This window comes from Lethenteron reissneri, chromosome 38 (assembly GCF_015708825.2).
Source record: "Lethenteron reissneri isolate LAM-NWPU_2019-01 chromosome 38, ASM1570882v1, whole genome shotgun sequence".
NCBI lineage: Eukaryota > Metazoa > Chordata > Hyperoartia > Petromyzontiformes > Petromyzontidae > Lethenteron > Lethenteron reissneri.
Window position 1 is genome coordinate 3,801,959 of NC_083816.1, and position 22,396 is coordinate 3,824,354.

General features: G+C 53.4%; 2 protein-coding genes across 5 annotated transcripts in view; both read right to left on the minus strand.

Moving 5' to 3' along the window:
- NCKIPSD (NCK interacting protein with SH3 domain) overlaps positions 1–5,608 on the minus strand; it is a 28,476-nt gene extending 22,868 nt beyond the window's left edge. For all 4 annotated transcript variants that reach the window (XM_061567153.1, XM_061567154.1, XM_061567152.1 and 1 more), the window contains exon 1: positions 5,261–5,608. In XM_061567153.1, coding sequence (XP_061423137.1) covers positions 5,261–5,428 — 168 coding nt within the window. In that variant the 5' untranslated portion in view covers positions 5,429–5,608. The remainder of the gene's footprint in view (positions 1–5,260) is intronic.
- Positions 5,609–7,111: 1,503 nt separating this feature from the next.
- LOC133351797 (peregrin-like) overlaps positions 7,112–22,396 on the minus strand; it is a 26,305-nt gene continuing 11,020 nt past the window's right edge. The window contains exons 2-13 of the mRNA XM_061567331.1: positions 20,844–22,390; positions 17,926–18,082; positions 16,843–16,974; positions 16,068–16,196; positions 14,925–15,237; positions 13,142–13,489; positions 12,003–12,293; positions 11,207–11,336; positions 10,789–10,928; positions 10,170–10,288; positions 9,057–9,211; positions 7,112–8,151 (exon numbers count right to left, since the gene is read on the minus strand). Of these exons, the coding sequence (XP_061423315.1) occupies positions 7,971–8,151; positions 9,057–9,211; positions 10,170–10,288; positions 10,789–10,928; positions 11,207–11,336; positions 12,003–12,293; positions 13,142–13,489; positions 14,925–15,237; positions 16,068–16,196; positions 16,843–16,974; positions 17,926–18,082; positions 20,844–22,390 (3,642 nt within the window). The 3' untranslated portion in view covers positions 7,112–7,970. The remainder of the gene's footprint in view (positions 8,152–9,056; positions 9,212–10,169; positions 10,289–10,788; positions 10,929–11,206; positions 11,337–12,002; positions 12,294–13,141; positions 13,490–14,924; positions 15,238–16,067; positions 16,197–16,842; positions 16,975–17,925; positions 18,083–20,843; positions 22,391–22,396) is intronic.

Genomic DNA, 22,396 nt, shown 5'->3' on the forward strand with positions numbered 1-22,396 from the left:
AAACGTTTGTTTAATTTCCCTCGAGAAGAGCCCTTCTGTTAGTCCAAACCCTGCCCATGCCCAACAGCATGCCTTTTCTGAGCTTTCGCCTACGCCTCCTGTGCGGTTTAAAAAGCCACCATGGCAGGAACCTCCTGGCAGGAACTTCATGCCATGAGGGTCTTGAGACTCAACGAGGCTAGCAGATCCCAACTATAGGGAATTGCTGCCCACGGACACCGTCGGAGCAAGAGCGGCTGAGGTAGCGTGGGGCCTGCCTCTTCATGCCGCAGAGGATTACGTATCACGTCAAGCACCGGCCAAGCATCGATCGCCGGATTATTCACATCAAGCGCCGAACGCTTTTTCCAGTGGATATTTCAGGCGGAGAGTGGTGGGCATCACCACCGTCTGTCATCTCAAAGCTTAATACGCTTGCAAGGCACGCAGCTGCGAGGCATTTAAACGCCTGGCATGTAAGCGCGACGGTTATAATTACAATGCACACAGGGCGCAGTTATTACCTTGCCATGGAGACTGTAAGCCGTGCCCTATCCTCTATCCCAGTCGTTAGGTACAGCTGGTGAAACGATCGTGCAGACTTAACAGACTCCCTGGGAGGAGGGGACCTCAGGACCCCTGAGGAATAAGGGTCCCCGCTGAGGACCCCTGTGACTGGTTTGAACGTGACCAGACCCAGTGGGTGGAGGGAGATGCCCCTTCAACCCCCCAATTCACCACTCCTGGACGCCTTGCACACCCGGACCCTGACCACACCCCCCCCCCCTATGTGGCCCCCTCTGAGAGACCGGACCACCCCATTAATCCACTCTTGGGAGCTCAGATGCAGATGTGTCAAGGGCGGTTCGACTGCCGCATGTCACATGTCACATTGCATTGCCCGTGGTGGCTTCTTCGGCCCGACAGGAGGCAACAGCGAGAGCTAGGCAAAAGGGAAATGGTCTTGGGCAGGGTCTGGACTCTAGGTCTGGGTCTAGGACAGGTGAAATGCATAGGCCGGGCAATGGAGGAAAAGGTGTCTGATGAGGTTGACGAGGTTGACGAGGTGGTGGAGTAGGTGGCCCAAAAGGTAGAGATGGTGAATGGTCGATTGTGGATGAAGTGGACAATGAGGCTGCAGACGAGGTGTATAAGGTGGTGGATGAACGCAGCAGAAGAGGCAGTGGATGATGATGTTGCAGGGGAGGACGTTGTCGAGGTGTCGGATGACGCGGACGAGGTTATCGAGATGGATGTGGTTGTAGAGGAGGTAGGTGACGTTGAAGAGAAAGGGGATCAGGTTGTAGATGAGGCGGGCGAGGTTCTATTGGAAGGGGGATGATGTTTTGGAGGCGAATAAGACGGGTAAAGTGAACATGGGAGAGGCGGTAAATGAGGTGGTAGAGGAGGTTGTAGAGCATCTCATCGCCCCGCTCGTCTCTCGGCCCGAGTGGCTTTGTCACGAAAGCTTCAAATCTAGAATGACTTTGTAAACACGGCTCAGCGGGCATCAACATCACGCGGCCCGCCAGCTTCCTTCCTGCACCACCGCATTGCCCATTCATCCACCGCCTCCGCTCTGCCTCACTCACCGGCTCCTCCACCGCCTCGTCCACCTCCTCGTCCACCTCATCCACCTCTTACTAATCCACCTCCTAATGCACCTCGTCCCCACCAACCTCCGCAAACTCATCCTCTTCCACCTACATTGACATCCCAATTACCACATCATAACCATAACCATGATTATTTATTTACAGCAGTGTCTCCCATGCCGAACATCTCACCCACCTCGTCCTCTGGTTATCCCTCACCGAGTCCAGCACACCCCCCCCCCACTCATTCACCCGTATCGTTCCCTCACCTCACCATCCCTCACCGCGTTAACTGCCTCCTCATCCACCTTCACCCACCACCACCACCACCACCTTCACCCACCACCACCACCACCTTCACCCACCACCACCACCACCTTCACCCACCACCACCACCACCACCTTCACCCACCACCACCACCACCACCTTCACCCACCACCACCACCACCACCTTCACCCACCACCACCACCACCACCTTCACCCACCACCACCACCACCTTCACCCACCACCTTCACCACCACCACCTCACCACCACCTTCACCCACCACCACCACCACCTTCACCCACCACCACCACCACCACCTTCACCACCACCACCACCACCTTCACCCACCACCACCACCTTCACCCACCACACCACCACCACCACCTTCACCCACCACCACCACCACCACCTTCACCCACCACCACCACCACCACCTTCACCCACCACCACCACCACCACCTTCACCCACCACCACCACCACCACCTTCACCCACCACCACCACCACCACCTTCACCCACCACCACCACCACCACCTTCACCCACCACCACCACCACCACCTTCACCCACCACCACCACCACCACCTTCACCACCACCACCACCACCTTCACCACCACCACCACCACCACCTTCACCCACCACCACCACCACCACCACCTTCACCCACCACCACCACCACCTTCACCCACCACCACCACCACCACCTTCACCCACCACCACCACCACCACCTTCACCACCACCACCACCACCACCTTCACCCACCACCACCACCACCACCTTCACCCACCACCACCACCACCACCACCCACCACCACCACCACCACCACCACCTTCACCCACCACCACCACCACCACCTTCACCCACCACCACCACCACCACCTTCACCCACCACCACCACCACCTTCACCCACCACCACCACCACCTTCACCCACCACCACCACCACCTTCACCCACCACCACCACCACCACCTTCACCCACCACCACCACCACCTTCACCCACCACCACCACCACCACCTTCACCCACCACCACCACCACCACCACCACCTTCACCCACCACCACCACCACCACCTTCACCCACCACCACCACCACCACCTTCACCCACCACCACCACCTTCACCCACCACCACCTTCACCCACCACCACCACCTTCACCCACCACCACCACCTTCACCCACCACCACCACCTTCACCCACCACCACCACCTTCACCCACCACACCACCACCTTCACCCACCACCACCACCTTCACCCACCACCATCACCACCACCTTCACCCACCACCATCACCACCACCTTCACCCATCACCACCACCTCGTCCACCACCAGCACCACCTTCGTCCACCACCAGCACCACGTCACCCACCACCACCACCTTCACACACCACCACCACCCCTTCACCCACCACCACACCTTCACCCACCACCACCTTCACCCACGCACCACCACCAGCACCACCTTCACCCACCGACCACCCACCAGCACCACCTTCACCCACCACCACCACCAGCACCACCTTCACCCACCACCACCACAGCACCACCTTCACCCACCACCACACCAGCACCACCTTCACCCACCACCACCACCAGCACCACCTTCACCCACCACCACCACCAGCACCACCTCACCACCACCACCCACCACCTTCACCACCTTCACCCACCCCACCACCACCTTCACCCTTCCACCACCACCTTCACCCACCACCACCACCTTCACCCACCACCACCACCTTCACCCACCACCACCACCACCTTCACCCACCACCACCACCACCTTCACCGACCACCACCACCCTCACCCACCACACCACCACCACCTTCACCCACCCCACCACCACCTTCACCCACCACCACCACCACCTTCACCCCCACCACCACCACCTCCACCACCCCACCACCACCACCTTCACCCACCACCCACCACCTTTCACCCACCACCACCACCCCATTCACCCCACCACACCACCTTCACCCACCACCACCACCACACCTTCACCCACCACCACCACCACCTTCACCCACCACCACCACCTTCACCCACCACCACCACCTTCACCCACCACCACCACCACCTTCACCCACCACCACCACCACCTTCACCCACCACCACCACCACCTTCACCCACCACCACCACCACCTTCACCCACCACCACCACCACCTTCACCCACCACCACCACCACCTTCACCCACCACCACCACCACCTTCACCCACCACCACCACCACCTTCACCCACCACCACCACCACCTTCACCCACCACCACCACCACCTTCACCCACCACCACCACCACCTTCACCCACCACCACCACCACCTTCACCCACCACCACCACCACCTTCACCCACCACCACCACCACCTTCACCCACCACCACCACCACCACCTTCACCCACCACCACCACCACCTTCACCACCACCACCACCACCTTCACCCACCACCACCCACTCACCACCACCACCACCTTCACCCACCACCACCACCACCTTCACCCACCACCACCACCACCTTCACCCACCACCACCACCACCTTCACACCACCCCACCTTCACCCACCACCACCACCTTCACCCACCACCACACCTTCACCCACCACACTTCACCTTCACCCACCACAACCTTCACCCACCACCACCTTCACCCACCACCACCTTCACCCACCACCACCTTCACCCACCACCACCACCACCACCTTCACCCACCACCACCACCTTCACCACCACCACCACCACCTTCACCCCACCACCACCACCACCTTCACCCCACCACACCACCACCTTCACCTTCACCACACCACCACCCACCCCACCTTCACCCACCACCACCTTCACCCACCACCACCACCACCTCACCCACCACCACCACCACCTTCACCCACCACCACACCACCTTCACCCCCACCACCACCTTCACCCACCACCACCACCACCTTCACCCACCACCACCACCACCTTCACCCACCACCACCACCACCTTCACCCACCACCACCACCACCTTCACCCACCACCACCACCACCTTCACCCACCACCACCACCACCTTCACCCACCACCACCACCACCTTCACCCACCACCACACCACCTTCACCACCACCACCACCACCTTCACCCCACCACCACCACCTTCACCCACCACCACCACCACCTTCACCCACCACCACCACCACCTTCACCCACCACCACCACCACCTTCACCCACCACCACCACCACCTTCACCCACCACCACCACCACCACCTTCACCCACCACCACCACCACCTTCACCACCCACCACCACCGTCACCCACCACAACCACCACCACCTTCACCCACCACCACCACCACCTTCACCACCACCGTCACCCACCACAACCACCGTCACCAACCTCGCCCTCGGCGCATCTCCCGTCCCGCTCGTCACCGCCTCACCTCGTCCCTGCGGATGTAGGTGACAGGCACGTATCCCACGTCGCCGCTGCTCTTGCTCGCCAGCCACCAGTACTGATTGCTGCGCTCCAGGATCACGAACGCCTCGCCCGCCGCGAACGCGAGCGAGTTCGCCTCGGCCGAGCGAAAGTCGTACAGCGCGCGGTACATCCCGCCGCCGCCTCCCTCCTCGTCGTCGGCGGCGGAGTCTCCTCTCAGTCACTCCACCTCGTCTCTCTCTCTCCTCGTTGTCGTCCTCGTCGTCGTCCTCGTCACCCGCGCCGCGTCTCACGGAGCTACCGCTCAGCTCGATCCGCTCCTCACGCTGCTGCTGCTGCTGCCCCCCGCCTCTCAGTGGCCGGAAGCGAAACCTTTGACCCCACCCAGCCCAACCCCCAGCCCCCACCGCGCGGTGGCGAGGGCGTGGCTCGCGCGGTGACGTCACGCGCGCGAACGCGGGAGATTTGAGATTGAGAGCGGTGGCGCGGTGGTTAGCGCAGCGCCGTCCGCCGAACACGTTACTCAGACAGACACCCACCCCACACCAACGATGCTTCTCACATTAAGGACTTCCAATAAAGCGAAGCACAGCTCTCACACCAACACGACAGAGAGCACTTGTCACGCACGGTTAAGTCTACCCAGCTAGCCCATGAAACTACCCCCTAACCATAACTCAACACCAATATTACTCTTACCGATCAAACTAACATGAAACTGAACGCAACAATATCCCTATCAATAACACTCACAACTGCGCTAACACGATCTCTAACACCAACCTAAACCATAATATTAAACATCAATGATAGGCCTCCCATCTAACCATACCCATATCACGGATTTTACAATACCTATACACCCGTAAACATTAACCACTATACCCTGAGCAATACAACTTATACTAATACCACCCTTAAAAGTAACTATCCACAACACGAATCCTGCAAGACACCTCCATCCATAAAACACGAACCATAACTGTATGAAGAACACTAACCTTAACACTCGCACCTCCCCTACCCCGACTTGAAACTGCTAGAGCACTCACAATACCATTGCTAAAACAATTTCTACAACTCATAACAATAACCAGATTCCAAATAACCAAACCCCGACACTTAATCCACGAGTTCGGACGCTATTTCACTCATCGCTACGACATGCGGTGGCATAACTTGAGCGGTTCCAATTTCTTAATGTGGTTCAGAAGTTAATTGAGAGAACCCCACTAATTTCGGGTGGGTTATGAAATACATCACTTTTATTGGCCATATGAACACATCGGTATGGGTCAAGTTTTGTGACCGGTGTTGGTATTGGCTTTTGCTATGACCCATCGATTGACGACATCCCAGCTTAATCCCCATTCTTGTCGTATCCGATTACACTTTAAATATTTTGCCCTCAATTACGACTGCTTTGGATAAGACAACTAGGAGAAAATACCACAACGGGTGTTTTTTTAAATCGGCGAGCTCCTTTTAATGTATGGCACTTTATTATTACATAATCCTTAAAAGTTTAAACATGTTATTCTTAAAACGATACTTGACAACCATGATGATTTTTCTTTGCGTCAGCCTACCATCCTTGGAACACTGGGCAAAACTCTCAGGGCCCTCGGTCCAAAAGACTTATTTTTAATATTTATATCTTATATATTTTATCTTCCCACAAAAAATGCAAACTGGAAACATCTCAGCTATGTTATTGCTTAATTTTATCGAACTGTCGTTCACTTATCTACACATAGAAAACTAATAGCACAGTAGTCACTTTATATTCATCTCACTGACAAAAGTGTAGATATCAGGAGACGAGCTGGAGAGCAAACCACACATCTGTACGAAATTAAACGATTTCATCACATTTATTGGTTTGAAACAAAACTGACAGTCTGCACTGTGATGAAATAAAACATGAAACAAATATAGAGATATTTCCATAAACCACTTTCCAACTAGTCAAGCACCTTATAAAAATTACTATCAATCAAAGCACTCGTTTCTACAATAAATATAAAGTACAGACTGCCAGAACAGTACATTTAACATTTCTACTTTAGGTCCCCAGTACTTCACAAAATAAAAGACCAGAACAGAGTACAGCCAGATGGTGACAGTAAAAAATAATGCAGGTATAAAAATACAGTTTACCAGATCATGCACATTTAACAAAAGTCACATCACTTTTCATTAGACAATGTGTCAAAAAACAGAGAGTTCAAGTGAATAGTTCGGATACCACAGATATAACGCGGGCGCCGCCTTCTGTTTAAGAGGGCTGTGAGGAATAATATACACACTCTGTAAAACCAAAGTCCATCCATAAGAAGGCATCTTTACAGCGTCGCCACTTGGAAAACAAAGAGCGCGTAAAAGCGGGAATTTAAAACACCTTTGTACAGCAACAAGTACAAGTGGCGTTGCCGTGACGGCACAACACATCTGTGCTCCCGCAGGCTTCACTGGCTGAAGTCCATTAAAATCAGGCGAGGCGGGCAGACGGTGGCGGCAGTAGTCGGGAGATGCTGCCGCGTGGGACCCAGGGAGCGGTGTGGGCCCCGGCACAGTCAGGCCACCACACACCGAGCAGCCTCCCCGACTACTGGGGCAGAAGTCTGTGGCGCCGCGGCCAGAGCTCACTTTCATCAGTGATTGAGGTAAGGCGGGGAAATACGCAGGGTCGGGGAGCGCAGGAAGGCGCTCGCTCACTCTACGTCGCTCGAGTCACTGTTCTCTCCCTGCACTCGGCTCCGGTGGGTCATGGCACGGTCGTAGGCGATCTGCACGGACTTGCGGATGTTGGACTTGCGGCCCTCCATCATCTTCAGCTTGTCCAGGCTCTCCTCGATGCCCAGCGGCATCAGCTTGGAGCGTGGGAGCCACTGCCTGCCAACGCCGACGCACACACGGGGCTGTTGAGTACGTGCGCTCCACACGGCTCAACGCCGACACATCGTCGATGCACGTAAACATGCGTGGTCACACGCAATTGGGGCTTGCCACACAGCACTCGAATTCCCTGTCCTCGTAATGGACACATGCATAAATATCCCAGAGCAGGTGAGTCCACCCACGTGTCCTAGACAGACCTCTAGTTATATGACCAAGCAAGAACCCATGACCGGAGGGCAAACCAACATAATCCATTGATGCGTTGTACCTATACCCGTATGTATGTTGAACTTATTTCGCACCGTAAATAGCCAACCATCCTAATTGGAGGTGCGGGAGGAAGAACAGCTGAAGACAAAAAGCAGTTCTAAATAAATTATTTTCAATTTATATTTACAAGTGCATAGCTTCCAGTGTCTTCCTAATATCGAAAGGCAGAGCATTCCAGATAGCCACTCAAGTGCATCTCAAAGCATACGAGGCCGTGACCGTCTTTGTTTGATGGTTCGTTTGTGCGATGGTTCGTGCTCCAGAAAGGCATTTTGGTTCATTTGTGGCAAGAACTTTGTGTCATGAGCACGACCTTAGAATGTGTTCGTTCAGCAACCGGAAGCCAATGCAGCTCGGTGAGCACTGGACACACATGGTCGGATGTTGCAGTACCCGTTATGACACGTGCCTAAGAATGTTGTACACGCTGCAGCTTGCTAATGTTTTTGTTTCTCATCACCAACCAGCACTGACCAGCGTGACAGAAGTGGTCAATTATATCTCACGACCCACACATTCCTCATCCACCATTCGGCTTACAAAGCGCTGTACACGCACAAGCTTTGAACTATCAGAGAAGTGGGCACATCGGCAATGGGACGAGTGCTCGTGCGATCACGGGAACTCACCAGGTGCGCTTGTTGTCAAAAAACAGCACCAGGAAGAGACTCTCCCCAGCCTCAGCCGCCATCGCCTCGCCCAGCGTCAGCACGTCCATCGGCGGCAGCGGGATCGGCACACTGTTGTGGTAGAAGCCTTCCCGAGGGATCTTCGGGTCAATTATCTACAACGAGCAAGAAAGTCGAGGGGCGGTTAACAAGGAATTTGAAAATCGATAAATGTACTTATAACTGGTGTGTGTGTTGGGTGTCGACAAGCCATTCTATTGCGTCTGGTGTCAAGACAGATACTAATTGATCGGCGATGCGTGCGATTGATTACATTTCACAGCAGTCAAAATTAAGACTCGCAGAGAAACGTACGACTCGCAAAGATACCCAGACCTGCATATACAAAACGATGTGATGGGTTGCTCTTCACCGCAGTCATATTTAGGCTGCGACTCCTTCATTCCCCATTAATGTAATGTAGTTTTGACAGTCATGATTATATGTTTAACCAGGAAATGTGAACTACCTCGCCTGGTATACAGGAGGTCGTGAATTCGATCCCGACCCAGAGACCTGTATGTTTAGAGTTTGCATGTATCTCCCCATGGTTGTGTGGATTTTTCTCCAGGTCCTCGAGTTATTCCCTCCACATTTAGAAACATGCGTTTAGAGTATTTGGGTGCCGGTATATATTTCCACATGATGATAAGCTACTTCGTTGAACTATCATTTGTGGCCAGGTCACTTCTGAAAATGAGCTCAGTGGGCCTTATCTGGTAAAATAAAAATAGTTTCTAGTTTCGTTGTAGAGTCAAGATATTGTTATGAGGGTTCTGTCAGGTTTTTCACAGCAGTAGGCAACGTTCCTATGTGCAATCCCAATTGTGTAATTTGCAGGTAACATCTCAGCATTGCGACGTCTGGATATGGCAGGGAAACGGGTGGAAAACTATGCAGAACAAAGGGAGAACGTACAAATGCCACACAAAGGCATCCGAGTCGGAGCTCAGGCCTTGCATGCAGTGAGACACAAGTGTTACCACTGCACCACCCTGCTGACACTGCAATGAAGTGTCTTTTGAGATAGCCAGTGTTGGCGGTGTGTTGTATCGCCATGAAGCTGTCCCTCACCAGTGCGGGGTAGGATGGGTAGCCCCGACACTTTGCCCAAACCAGGTCGAGCGGTTCCATTGGCGTATCAACGTCTTCGGAGAACCAGATGTTCGGCCGGTTGGGTCCCTTCAGGTTAGCTGTGAGCGAGGGAGGCGCGAAGACGGGTGCAAAGATCAATTTCGAGGATTGTTTACGTTACTACAGAACCAAACAACCTACACCATTAACGCTTAAATGGTCTACGAATGACGCGTGGCATTATCACACGACTAAAATCACCAGTGGCAATCTGCAAAATATAATGCAATGTCTCCCAGCTCAAATGAGCAGAGGTGAGAATGTCCTCCTGTAAAATACTCCAAATCGTTTAAACATTCAAACTATAAAGAGCGATTGATGGTGACCAAACTTGACAATGCATGACCACCTCATGATAAAAATGTCAGTTTTTCTATGAACCAATTAAAACAATCATTGTGCAATCTTGTATACTAATGCAATGGCAATAACATATGGCAAGCTATTCAACCAGAAGTGCATTATATTATCAGAGACAACCTATGCAATACTCACACGGAAACGTCAAAAGAATCACATCCAAAGTTGCTCTGTTGCTCGATGCGCATGGCACACGTACCTGTGGATTTCCCCAGCCCTTTCTTGCCCCGTCCACACTGCGCCTCTGGGTCCGAGAACGCGGGCAGGTCTCCGTTTTCTATCGTGCCATCGTCCGGACCGTGTCCCCGCTTTCCTTGTCCGTTCTTTTTCTCGGAGCCGCTGTGCAGACACGCACACACACTTAGCTATGGCTCGAGTAACAGCGTGCGTGCACCTGCCTGCGCCTTGTGGATGCCACACAACAAGCAGTGCTATCCCGGAGCAACCTACAATGCTCAGCCCGATCACCATTAACGCACGCGTCTACACACGTCACTCACAACTACAGAATATTTACATTGGTGCATGTACAATTAAGTTAAATGACTGCAGCCTGGAGAACAATGCACTGTACTGATAGCAGTGAACATGGCGATTGAAACCATTTAAGCCCTCACCTGCTGTGGTCGCTGCTGTTGAAGCTTGAGCCAGAGTCGGAGTCGGAGCCGCAGGAGAGACGATGCATCTCACTGTGATTAGAGCGCGGCTCCTCGCCATCCGAGCCGTTCTCATAGCCATTGCTCAGCCCTGTGGACGGGACAACCCCAGTTGAGGCAACGTTACCACCTCCTCAGGTCTCCACATGCGGGTGGAGCTCCGTTCCAACAATAGCAACATCCAACCAGTAGGGATAAACAGGATAATACCACCACCACCACTACCACCAGGTTCAGCCCAGGTTGTGCAAGTGAGCGAGTGCCTTGATGAAAAGTCCCAGCATGCTTTCTCAATCCTTTCTCTAATGACACAGCTGTAACTAGAAACGGGTGTTGTGGGTATAGTATATATCGTTGCGCGTGAACGCTTGTACTGAAGACGAGTGCGCGATTTACCGTGGTGCACCTGGGCCTGCCTGCGCCTGTGCGAGAGTGTGGCATCATCTGGACGGCCGGCAACACTGCACGGTTCCTTAACCACGGGGTGGCAAGACACGGCACGACTAGTCAGCTCTCCTGCCGTGGCCTTCAAAAAAATAACAGTGGCGGCGGCTCCCCGCCTGCAGAGCCATTAACACGCGACCCGCACGCCCAAGCACGACTGCATCCCTAGGCAACTCTGCAAGACTGCCCCCAAAAAAATCAGTAGCTCTGTACAGACGCTGACTTCAGTCTAACGATTGAGTACGCGGACACAGAGTGGTGATGGGTGCGGCGTGTGCTCGTTGGGATGTCGCCGCCACGCCCGGCCGCGTACCATTGTGCATGTGTGTGCTCGTGGCGCCGGCATCCGTGTCCGAGCATGCGCTGGAGCTGCGCGCGCGCTTCCTGGAGTTGGCGGCGGGGGAAACGTCATTGGAGGCGGCGTTGGCGGCAGCGTCCCCCGCTCCCTGCCCGCCCTCGGCGCCGTCTGCGCACGTGTCGGGGTCCGCGTGCCGGCTTGCGCGGCCGGGGCCTCGCCGCGTGCCCCCTCGGCACTTGCGAGTGAAGAGCACTGAAGTGCGCCGGCCGACGTCCGACACGGGCGAGGACTGCGAAGTCGCCGAGTCTGCGGGGAAGGCGCGCGCCGCAAGCCAAGACGCACAGGGTCAAGCTTCCAGTCGCGTACCGCAGCTTAGTTTTAGTTTGTTGTCCTTCTCCCGCACCTCCGATTATCATGGTTGGTTACAAAGGGTGCAAAAGAAGTTCAGCATACATACATACACAGCTGCCTACACCAAGGCCAGACTAAACACTTTCAAAACACAAAATCTGTGGCACTCTAATCCACTCCACACGCTCTCCGTTTCATAAACCAAAGCTTTCTAACAAAGCACCGGATCGACCTTTGCTCAGTGGGAGTTGGGAAATTCTATAATGCTGCCCCCCAACTCCCTTCCCCCTGCCATCAGTCTTGTTGACTTGTTATCCCTTTTTCAATTCCAAACTCAAGACCTTGTTTTCTCCACCTTTGACTGATTATTAATAGATGTACAATCGATTTCATTGGGCATTCACATTCTCAGCATAACTTACAGCAACCCACTACTATTCATTAATGTTTACCACGTAGAATGTCCATCTGGATATGTCGTCTGAGTTGCTATAAAGCACTGCATGCATAGATTATAATGAACATATACTCAGGATCCATGCATCGAATGGTGAAAAAAATTTACATTTTTTTAGCGGGTTCATGTGACTCCTGCAATCCAAAGCAGGTTCCACATTCAACACAATACAAACACATCACCAACTCTAGAATTTAACCATGACCCCCAAACCATAACTTGAATCAGAAGTTTATTTCCTGAGTAAAGCCTATTGAGCAAAGAAGCTCTTTTTCAAGGGCTGAACAGCTTCGCGAGGCTAATCGTTACATGCCCAGTTTCTGGTGCCCAGCACTTGTTGACCCACCTTTGTTGCTGTCAGCGCCAATGGCCGGCGGCGTGGTGGCGACAGCGGTGCTGGCCGCCTCCTCGCCAACGCCGTTTGCGCGTGTCCTCGTCACCAGGCTACACAGCTCCCCGTTGCTCCTTTGCTGGGCCCCACCGCTGCTACCGCTGCTGCCCCGCCTTGTGCCCTCGTGGTGTATCGACATCTTTCGCCGCACCACGTTTATCTCCTTGCGCAGGAGTTTGGCGCGGCGCGAGCGCGCACCGCCCAGGCGCATGCTCGTCGTCAAGTCCAGCTTTTCGAGCAGCTCCCGCAGCTGCTCCTCCAGCGACATGTGCACCCGGTTCTCCGCCAGCAGCAGGTTGTCCACTGCACACGCGGTCACATGGGCGCACGCAACACGCTGTAGCGCACGCAACACGCTGTAGCGCACGCTGTGGTGCACGCACGCGTGGTCACACGCAGTAACATACCCATGCAGTGGCGCCCACGCACGTTGCAACGCACGCGCACGCAGCGATGCTCGTGTATGCGGCCACACACTTTGTAACGCATTCGCACTTCCGTACACCAGTGCACAGTGGCACACAGAGCTGGGTAATCCATTTATGTGATTAATTACTCCACCGACTATCAGTCCCGTTGAATGAATTGGACAGCTTGAACACAGCTGGTAAATAAGCCTCACCTGTTCCGGCGTGTACCGCTGGACGGGAGGTGATGGGCGAGGCTTGGCCAAGTCACCAGCATTATCAGCCGCGTCACGCAGGGAGTGGCTCCTAGGGGGTTTCCCGCCTTAGGGAGGCAGGATATGGGGGCCGCCACCATTTTTAAAAGTAATCGATCACAAAAAAGTAGTCGATTACAACTTTTATTTCGGTGGTGAATTGACTTGACCGACAAATCGAGCCAGCTCTAGCGGCACACGAGTACGAGCGCACGTCAAAACAAAGGCGCACCTTTGTGTGCCTCCACCCCTAACGGAAGCGACAACATCCACACTCCATTCACACCGCGGTCTTACACAAATCCGCACCAACCAGCGTGGTGAAGTATGGTCAAACAAGCCACTATAAACGGCACTGCATGGGAAGACCCTAATCCAGAAGTAGATTTGGAAGGAACTCAACGTGCACGAACTGTATATGTGTGTACAGGGGCTACTTAATGGTTGAATAGTTCTGTAGCTTCATCTAGAATTGTACTCTGATAAGTCTAAGCAAAATTCTGTCCGAGCCAACTTACACTTCAGGAAATTGATCATTTAAGCATGATTTACATTGGTGCAACATTTGGTTACGATTTATATTTGCACCATTGCCGTAGCTTATTTAATTAGTTGTTCTTATCATTTTGTTGATCCAGTCTAATTGCAAATGAGGAGAGCTTCATTGAAAACGACACTTATCCTTTTCTCTTTTGAGTTCTCACCTGGTTAAAGAAAGGCAACTGTCGTGTGTAACCTGCAAGAGTGATCATATTCCTCTCTGATCAAAGAGTGACCAGGTTTTGGATAACTCTTTGATCAATATGACCGTTATAGGAACACAATTTTATACAAAAATGAAATTTATATTGGATCACCTTTACAGGAGTTATCGCGACTCCCCCATATGTTGAACTTCTTTCGCACGGCACGTAACCAACCGTGCTATCGGAGGTGCGCGGGGGAAGGACAAACTAAATGGAAAAAGCTATTGTAAAGAAATGACTCCCCCGCTACAGAGCGACGGAGCTAATGCTTTCAAGGCTGTTAACCTTCATTGAAAAGTGTTCAAAACGACTGCTATGGCCGGCATCGCACCTTCCTCCCACTTGAGCACGGGCGGCTCGATGAACAGCGGTGCCGTGGGCAGGTGCATGCCAGTGGCGTAGTCGAAGCCAATCTTCTCGGCCTGCCGCCGGGCCTGCCGCAGGATGGCACCGCCCTGGTCGCGTAGCCGCACGGCCGCCTTGTAGAAGATGGTGTCCTTGCTGTTGTACTGCATGCAGTTTGCCACGATCAGGTCGAAGTCGTTCTCAAAATCGTCCAGCGTGCAGTAGCCGTGCGCCTCCATGCGCGCCCGCATGCCCGAGAAGTCCATGGGCTTCTTGATGTAGTCCAGGTAATCCGGGACCTCAAATAAAAACACAATGATGATGACAATTACTTGGTTTTTCCTGTGGGTTTTCTCCAGGTACTCCGGTTTCCTTCCACATTCATTAATCGAGTTGGCCAGACATCCCAATATTAAACAACAGAGCTTGGGAAATTGTTTGGCGCCATTTCTGGCCACCGCCCGTGCCTCCTTGTTGTCTCTCTCTGTTTGTGTCTGTGTGTCTCCGTGTCTGTGTTTTGTCTCTCTCTCAAATTTAGTTATACCTGATGACGACTGCTTGTGTTGCAATCGAAATGTCGTATTCTATTGTTTAATTTATTTTCTTTCTACATGACTTTACAGAAAGAACCAAAGAGAAAATTGACTTTCACAACAATATTTTAGCCTGCTGGTGGCGCACGCCTTTAATCCAGCACTGAGGAGGCAAAGGTTGGTGTATCACACAAATGTTTGGAAACTTCCTTCCCATGGCCGTAGAGGTGCCATACCCTGGCATGTTAGAAGGCAGTTACGCAAATGGACCAATCTCCATCTGTTTCCATCTGCACGGAGTAGTATTGTACCCTCGCGTACGTTGGTTTTCTCTGTGCTGCTCCGGTTTCCAGCAAGTATAAACACTCAGAAATTGGCTGGAGACATCTTAAAATAAAATCCTAATGCAAGACCCTCCTGAAAGAGTCAGTGGACTTCAGTGTAGCTTTCCTGGATAAACAAGTAATTATTTTAACCAATCACGGTTAAATATATTAAATGAAGACACTACTTAGTTCAAGAGCTCCATTACGACAGTAATTTTGTACTAACATGCAAAGCGTGGTGACGAGGCTCATACAAGAACTGAAGCTCACCTCCTCTATGGACACGGGCTCAGCAAAGATGTTGTTGGTGTCCCTCTCCTGCAGCTGTTCAAGTGACCTCCGCAGCAGGACCAGGAAGGGCGTCAGCTGCATCTCCAGCACCGCCTGCTGCACCTTGATCTGTGGCAGCAGCAAAAGCAATGCACCGAGGGCCCAGGTTAACACCTCTGCGTTGTACGAGAAGCATAAACCGAGTACACTGCATCAATGCGTGTGTGTTATGTGCAGCCAGGCTCAATGGGCGAGGAGTGTAAACATATGGGCACTATGTCTAATGATGCACACAACATATAAATGCAATAAATAATTAACTCATAGTTCGTAAACAAAGCAAGGACAGAGCTTAATTTCAGCCTGGTCCGTGTCCCTGAAAATATTTCCACACCAAGCATACCACATCCATTACACATATTGCTATGGCTACAAGTAACATGCCTATTCCAGTGTACAAGTGAGCTGAAACATATTCAGAGAAAAGATAAGCCCTGGGCACACCATATCCAATATAACTCTCATCGCTATGGCTCTAGCAACAAGCTACTTGTCTACTCCAATCTACCAGTGACATGAACATTTTTTTTCAAGAAATGAATCCCAGAGCATGGCAAACATGCCACTCAGTCAACAAAATTTGAGCTTCCTAAACCCAACCAAGGGGGAGGGGGGGGGGGGTTAAAACACACATCCCCATCAGTCAAGCCAGCAGAAACCACTACTCGTGTAACCAAGTGCGTCTGCATGCACACGTCCCCGCTGAGAGCCGCACCTGTTCCCGCTTGAGTTTCTCTCGCTTGCGGATGAGCTCGATGAGCAGACGCGCGCGCTCCAGGTCTTGCCGCAGCCTCTGCCAGTACTTGAGCTGCTCCTTCAGGGCGCTGTTCTTCTCGTCGTTCTCCCGCTGCCAACAAAAAACAAGTTTGTCGACATGTAAAGTAAGTCCTCGAAGGCCGCATCTTTCATTATTAACTGACATCTCTTTGCTTACTTTGAGTAATGTAACAATGCATTTATTTATTCTAGATTTGAAGCTTTCGTGACTGCAAGGATTCATACTCTTAGTTTTTTCGGTAAAGTCACGTAGGTAAAAAATTAAATTAAAATTAATACAAATAAAGTAATAAAAATCACGACGTTTCGGAGGCAACACAAGTCTCCGTCATCAGGTGGGACCGTCACAGCCAGATTTGCTGTATCATTTGATATCAGTTGATACATCATTTGATATCAGTTGATACAGCAAATCTGGCTGTGACGGTCCCACCTTATGACGGAGACTTGTGTTGCCTCCGAAACGTCGTGATTATTATTTTATTTTTATTAATTTAAATTTCATTTTTTACCTACATGGTAACTTTACTGAAAAAACTAAGAGTATAATGCATTGATTTGTCAATTAAAATACATTCCCATGCCGAGGATCAATAGATTTACTTGTGTAGGTGAAAACTGAATTATATTTGTTTTCAAATTAGAAGCAAACGCTTTGGTAAAACTACAAAGCAGACCAAAAAAAAGGTTCAAATATAAACTCTGACGCCAAGACAACTATTCGCTGGGCTGGGTAGATAGAATAATTTCATGCACGGTTACTTAAATGTGTATTTAGAAGCAGCTTGCTTCTAAAGAAGCTTCTGGCACGTGCAGCGAAACGTTGGACATCACGCCCGAACATGCGGTACAACCCGAGAATCACATCTGAGAGCTGCAGAGCACAGCGGCAACAGCCCACGCAACCACAATTATAAACGTTCGGAACCTGTAATCAAAATTGCACAGCTCGTGCGGCCGACACAAACAAGACGTTCCCAGAGGAGCGCCCGCTGCGGGCAAACACGGCGCGAGCGCTCACCTGCTCGGCGCTCCGCTGGGACTGCAAGTGCGACTGCAGCCTCCTCAGCAGGGGCACGCCGTTCCTCGACTGCCTCTTCAGCGTCCAGTAGCTCTGCAACCTCGTCATGAACTCCTTCTTCCTCTGCATCGTTACCCGGCTCACTATCTTCTTCAGCCTGCGGTCACATGATAGAGGGTTAGGGTATTTGGCACGACCGTGTGTCTGAGCTGCCACCAAATCCGGTTTATGGTCAAGCGCACACGACCATGCAAAACAACCTTATACGAGCACGCACACAGTCTAACTGTGTGTCAATAGGAGGCATTAAGTACATGAACAGAAGGTAAACGTGCAGCCCTACAATTTCCGGAACGCACCACTGCTGGCAGAAAGGTGTCCACCAGAGAGAGCTCGAGAGAACCCATCTAGAGGGTCTCATGACCTACTCTTTCACGTGGTCCATACGTCTGTAGGTGAAGGTACAGTACTCACACTTCACCACACCACACACAACGCGTACCCATTTCTACTACTGGGTGACAGATGTCATAAACTTTCCCAATGTTTCAACTGTCAAGCTAGGAGATTGAACTGGTGACCAACAGTGCTAACCATTACTACACCACGGCCAACTTCAATCATTAACACATACATAAATACAGCAGTGACCACTCTGGCTGTCAAAGCAAAACAACATGGTCCATTTGAACATGTCCATTTTTTCAAATATTTACCTGGTTCGACAAGGCTGAATTAGTTACGTCACGGCCAAAAAGTAAAGTCATAAAAAACAAATATTACAGGTACGGCTACATTTTGCCAGTCGGCTATCGTGAACATGGATAACGACAACCCATTAACAACCTCGACACCACTGTACAAAATCTCAAAGGGCGAGTCCAGAGTAAGTTTGTTTGCAGTGCTGCCTGTGTAAACAGCCACCTTTACACCTGTGATGTTTGCCGTCCACTGGGGGGAACAATTGAATGCTTTCTCAACGAGAACCTGACGTGCAAAAACAGCCTCAACAGCCACACTTAATACTGTTCACCGAGTCTCTCCAAATAATGCTGTTAACGTTTCCTACTGTGGATATAATATATTTTGGTAGCACGTTAGGGTTGGATACGGCCTCATATCGGAAAATGTGGTGCTACAATGCTCACTCCACCATATTTCCCAAACATGTTCTGTGGCAATAACTCTTCCCTCCCCAAGCCTGCCTAATCTCTCTGTGGAAATAGCATCAGCAGCCAACGAGGAATGCAACAACACTGATAATTACGACATCGAGCTAAGTATACAAAATGCAAGCACACCCGTTCCCTATAACTCGTCAACATTGCAACTGTCTAAAACAACAACATCTTCAATCATTGATTGATTGATTGATTTCTCACTGAATGTTTTAAGTCACCACAAGAAAGTGGTACGTAAAGTGACTAGCAGCTAGTCATGGCAGGATGAATACTGGATGTGGTGTGCTGGGTGCGGGAACTATTTTTCTGGGTTGCTGACGCAGGCAGACCTGGCTGAATTTAAGCCATGGATGCAATAATGCCCATAACCAAAGGTGTTACCCTAAAACGCTACTACTATCGTTTGCAAAACAACTGTAATTCTCTGGGTTGCACCCAACTAAAGCCACAAGAGCTCACGTTTCTGTCTCGCATCAGATTCTTCCTATCAGCTCAACACAGCTGGCTTTCCTGTCGAACACTGCCGGATGTTCCAAAATGCTTAACGAAAAACCTCAATGTTGTCCTTACGTCTCTTCCACGGATGATTTATGCCGCAGCTGGGAGGGGAATGCTCCCAGTTGGTAGTGTGAGGGGGACACGGGTCCGGGGTCGCCTCTGGGCCCACGGCCAGAAGGCGCCACGCGTGCCATGTACATAAATATTCTCCACATAGCTTTTTTAAAACAGACTGTTGGGCCAAGTGCTGTCTGCGACCACCTATTCAGGCCCACAAGGCACACGAGGGGTGGGGGTGAGTGGCCAACAAGACGCCATGTGAGCGCACACACACACACGCACGCCTTTTGGGGTCAATCCCACTGCGCGCCCCGGGGCTTGCTACGCTACTTCCGTGCCGAGGCCAAGGCGTTGTTGTGTGTCGACACACACGAAACTCGCTCGCTCGCCGACAAGCCGCCCCTCCGCTAAACAACAGACAATGGCCACCGCCAGGCAGGCAGGCAGCTCCCCCCCCCACACAAAGCCCAAGGAGGCAAACAGAGCCGCCGCTGCCGCCGCCGCCGCCGCCACAACAGCTGCGGGGGGCCTCCTTGCTCGGGGCCACCCAACACCTGGCGTGGTGCGGGGGGTGCTGAGGCGCTCCGATAGCAGCTGCCTCTCTCGTTCGCCCGCGGGATCAGCTTACAACTTTACAGCGACAACAGTTGCGTGTCGCAGCAGCAGCAGCACTTAACACACGAGACTTGCCCGGTAACTTTCCTCTCTCACGAAGTGAGGCACTTTGCAGGCGATATCACACTGACAATGAATTCGAGCGGAGCACGCCCACAGAACCCACTAACACAGCAGCAGCAATAACCACTTGTGACTTTACTAAACACCCGAAACGCGCCATTGTTAAACGTGGCGGCGACTTCAGGGCGCTGTTGTCTGTCAAGACCGGCTGCACTTTAAATCACCTCCGAGTTACCCGTTTAAAAAACATTGCACAAAAGTCACACGTGTTGTGTTCACGCACCGACCTCGTGTAGACCACTACACTACGACACAAGCGCTGCGGCCCTCCTCATCCTGCCGGGTGAATGAGCCCCCCCCCACAACACGCGACCCCCGTCGCTCGGCCAAATTCGCTCCCTCGTCCCATCACCCCGACCTCGTAGCTATCCCGCGGGCTCCCACCCACCACCGGCGCCAAGCTCCCCACAACCCCCGGGGGGGGGGGTTCTGGCCACGCACCTCTGCGGGGGGATGCAGGGCACCGACACCACGGGCACGGCGGCGCGCTTCTCGGCCAGGATCTTGCGCGCCTTCTTCATCTTCTGCCGCGACTTGGCTTTCGCCTTCTTGGCCTTCTCGCTGCTCGCCGCCGAGGCGCCCTTCTTCTCCTCCTCCTCCTCTTCCTCCTCCTCCTCCTCCTCGGGCTCGCTCGACAGCAACAGCGGCCGGCGCACCGAGCCCGGCGGCGTGTGCACGTCGCAGTAGGCGGTCTTGCGCACGCTGAACGACGCGGCCGCCGACGACGACGACGAACCCGCCACGCCGGAGGCGGCCGCTGCTGCTGCCGCCGCAGCCGCGGCCGCCGCGGCAGCCGACGAGCTCGAACCCCCCGCGGCCCCCGCCGAAGCCGCCGCCGCCGCCGAGGCGGACGAGGAGGAGGATGCGGCGTTGCCCGTCTCGCGCACGGGCTCCATCTTCATGTAGAGTCCCGCCTGCTGGGCGCACGTCACGTGGAAGGCCGTGTAGCAGTTGGCCTTGTGGCACTGGATGCAGGCGCCAGAACCGCGCTGCTTGCAGATGTAGCACGTGAGCTTCCAGCGCGCCGGCGGGATGTTGTCGATGCTGTCGATGGGCTCCAGGAAGACGGTGTTGGCGAAGCACACCTCGGGGATCCACAGTGCGCACACCACGTGCGCCCAGCGCCCATCGTCCGTCTGCTTGAAGGCGCCGCCCTTGTTGGGGCACAGCGCGCAGTCCACGGCCCGCGAGGGCGACTGCAGGCAGCGGCGGCACAGCCACTGGCCCTCGGGGATGTAGGGCACCCCGTAGCACTCCTGGTGCACCGCCAGGTTGCACATGTCGCAGAAGAGGATCACGTTGCTGTTCTGGCACTCGCCGTCGTTGCAGATGCAGCAGACGGCGTCCTCGTCGATGAGGGCGTGCGGCCCGCCCTTGTTGCGGCTCTCGAAGTACGACTCCTTCTCGAAGCGGTCCATGAGCAGCTCGAAGGCCTCCTGCGACACGGCGCTCGCGCCGCCCGCCTTGCGCTTATCGTTCATCATGTCCAGCCACGCGTAGTCCTCCTCGTCCATGTCGTACTCCACCTCCTCGTCCAGCTCGTCCGCCGACTTCTCGATGTAGCGGTAGTAGGCGGGCGTGCGCGGCGGCGCATCCGGCGTCTCGTGGTCCAGCAGGCGGAACGACGCCTCGGGCAGCTTGCCCGACGGGCCGCCGCCTCCACCACCACCGCCTCCTCCTCCTCCTCCACCCGTGGGACCGCCGCCGCCTCCACCGCCTCCGCCGCCGCCGTGGCCATGCTGGGCGCCGGCTCCGTCCTTGCGCTGCTTGTCCTTGTGGCGGCTCGGCTTGGCCGGGGTGGGTGGCGGGGCCTGCTGCTGCTGCTGGTGCTGCTCGGTGTTCTCCTTGTTGCTGTTGCACTCGGACAGCTCCTGCGCCGTCAGGTCGTCCTCGGAGATGATCTCGAGCGGGTCGAAGATGTTGATGCGGTGCAGGCGCCCGTCGATGTCCACCTCGACGAGGCGCTGAGCCTGCGCGTAGGTCAGCGTCTCGCG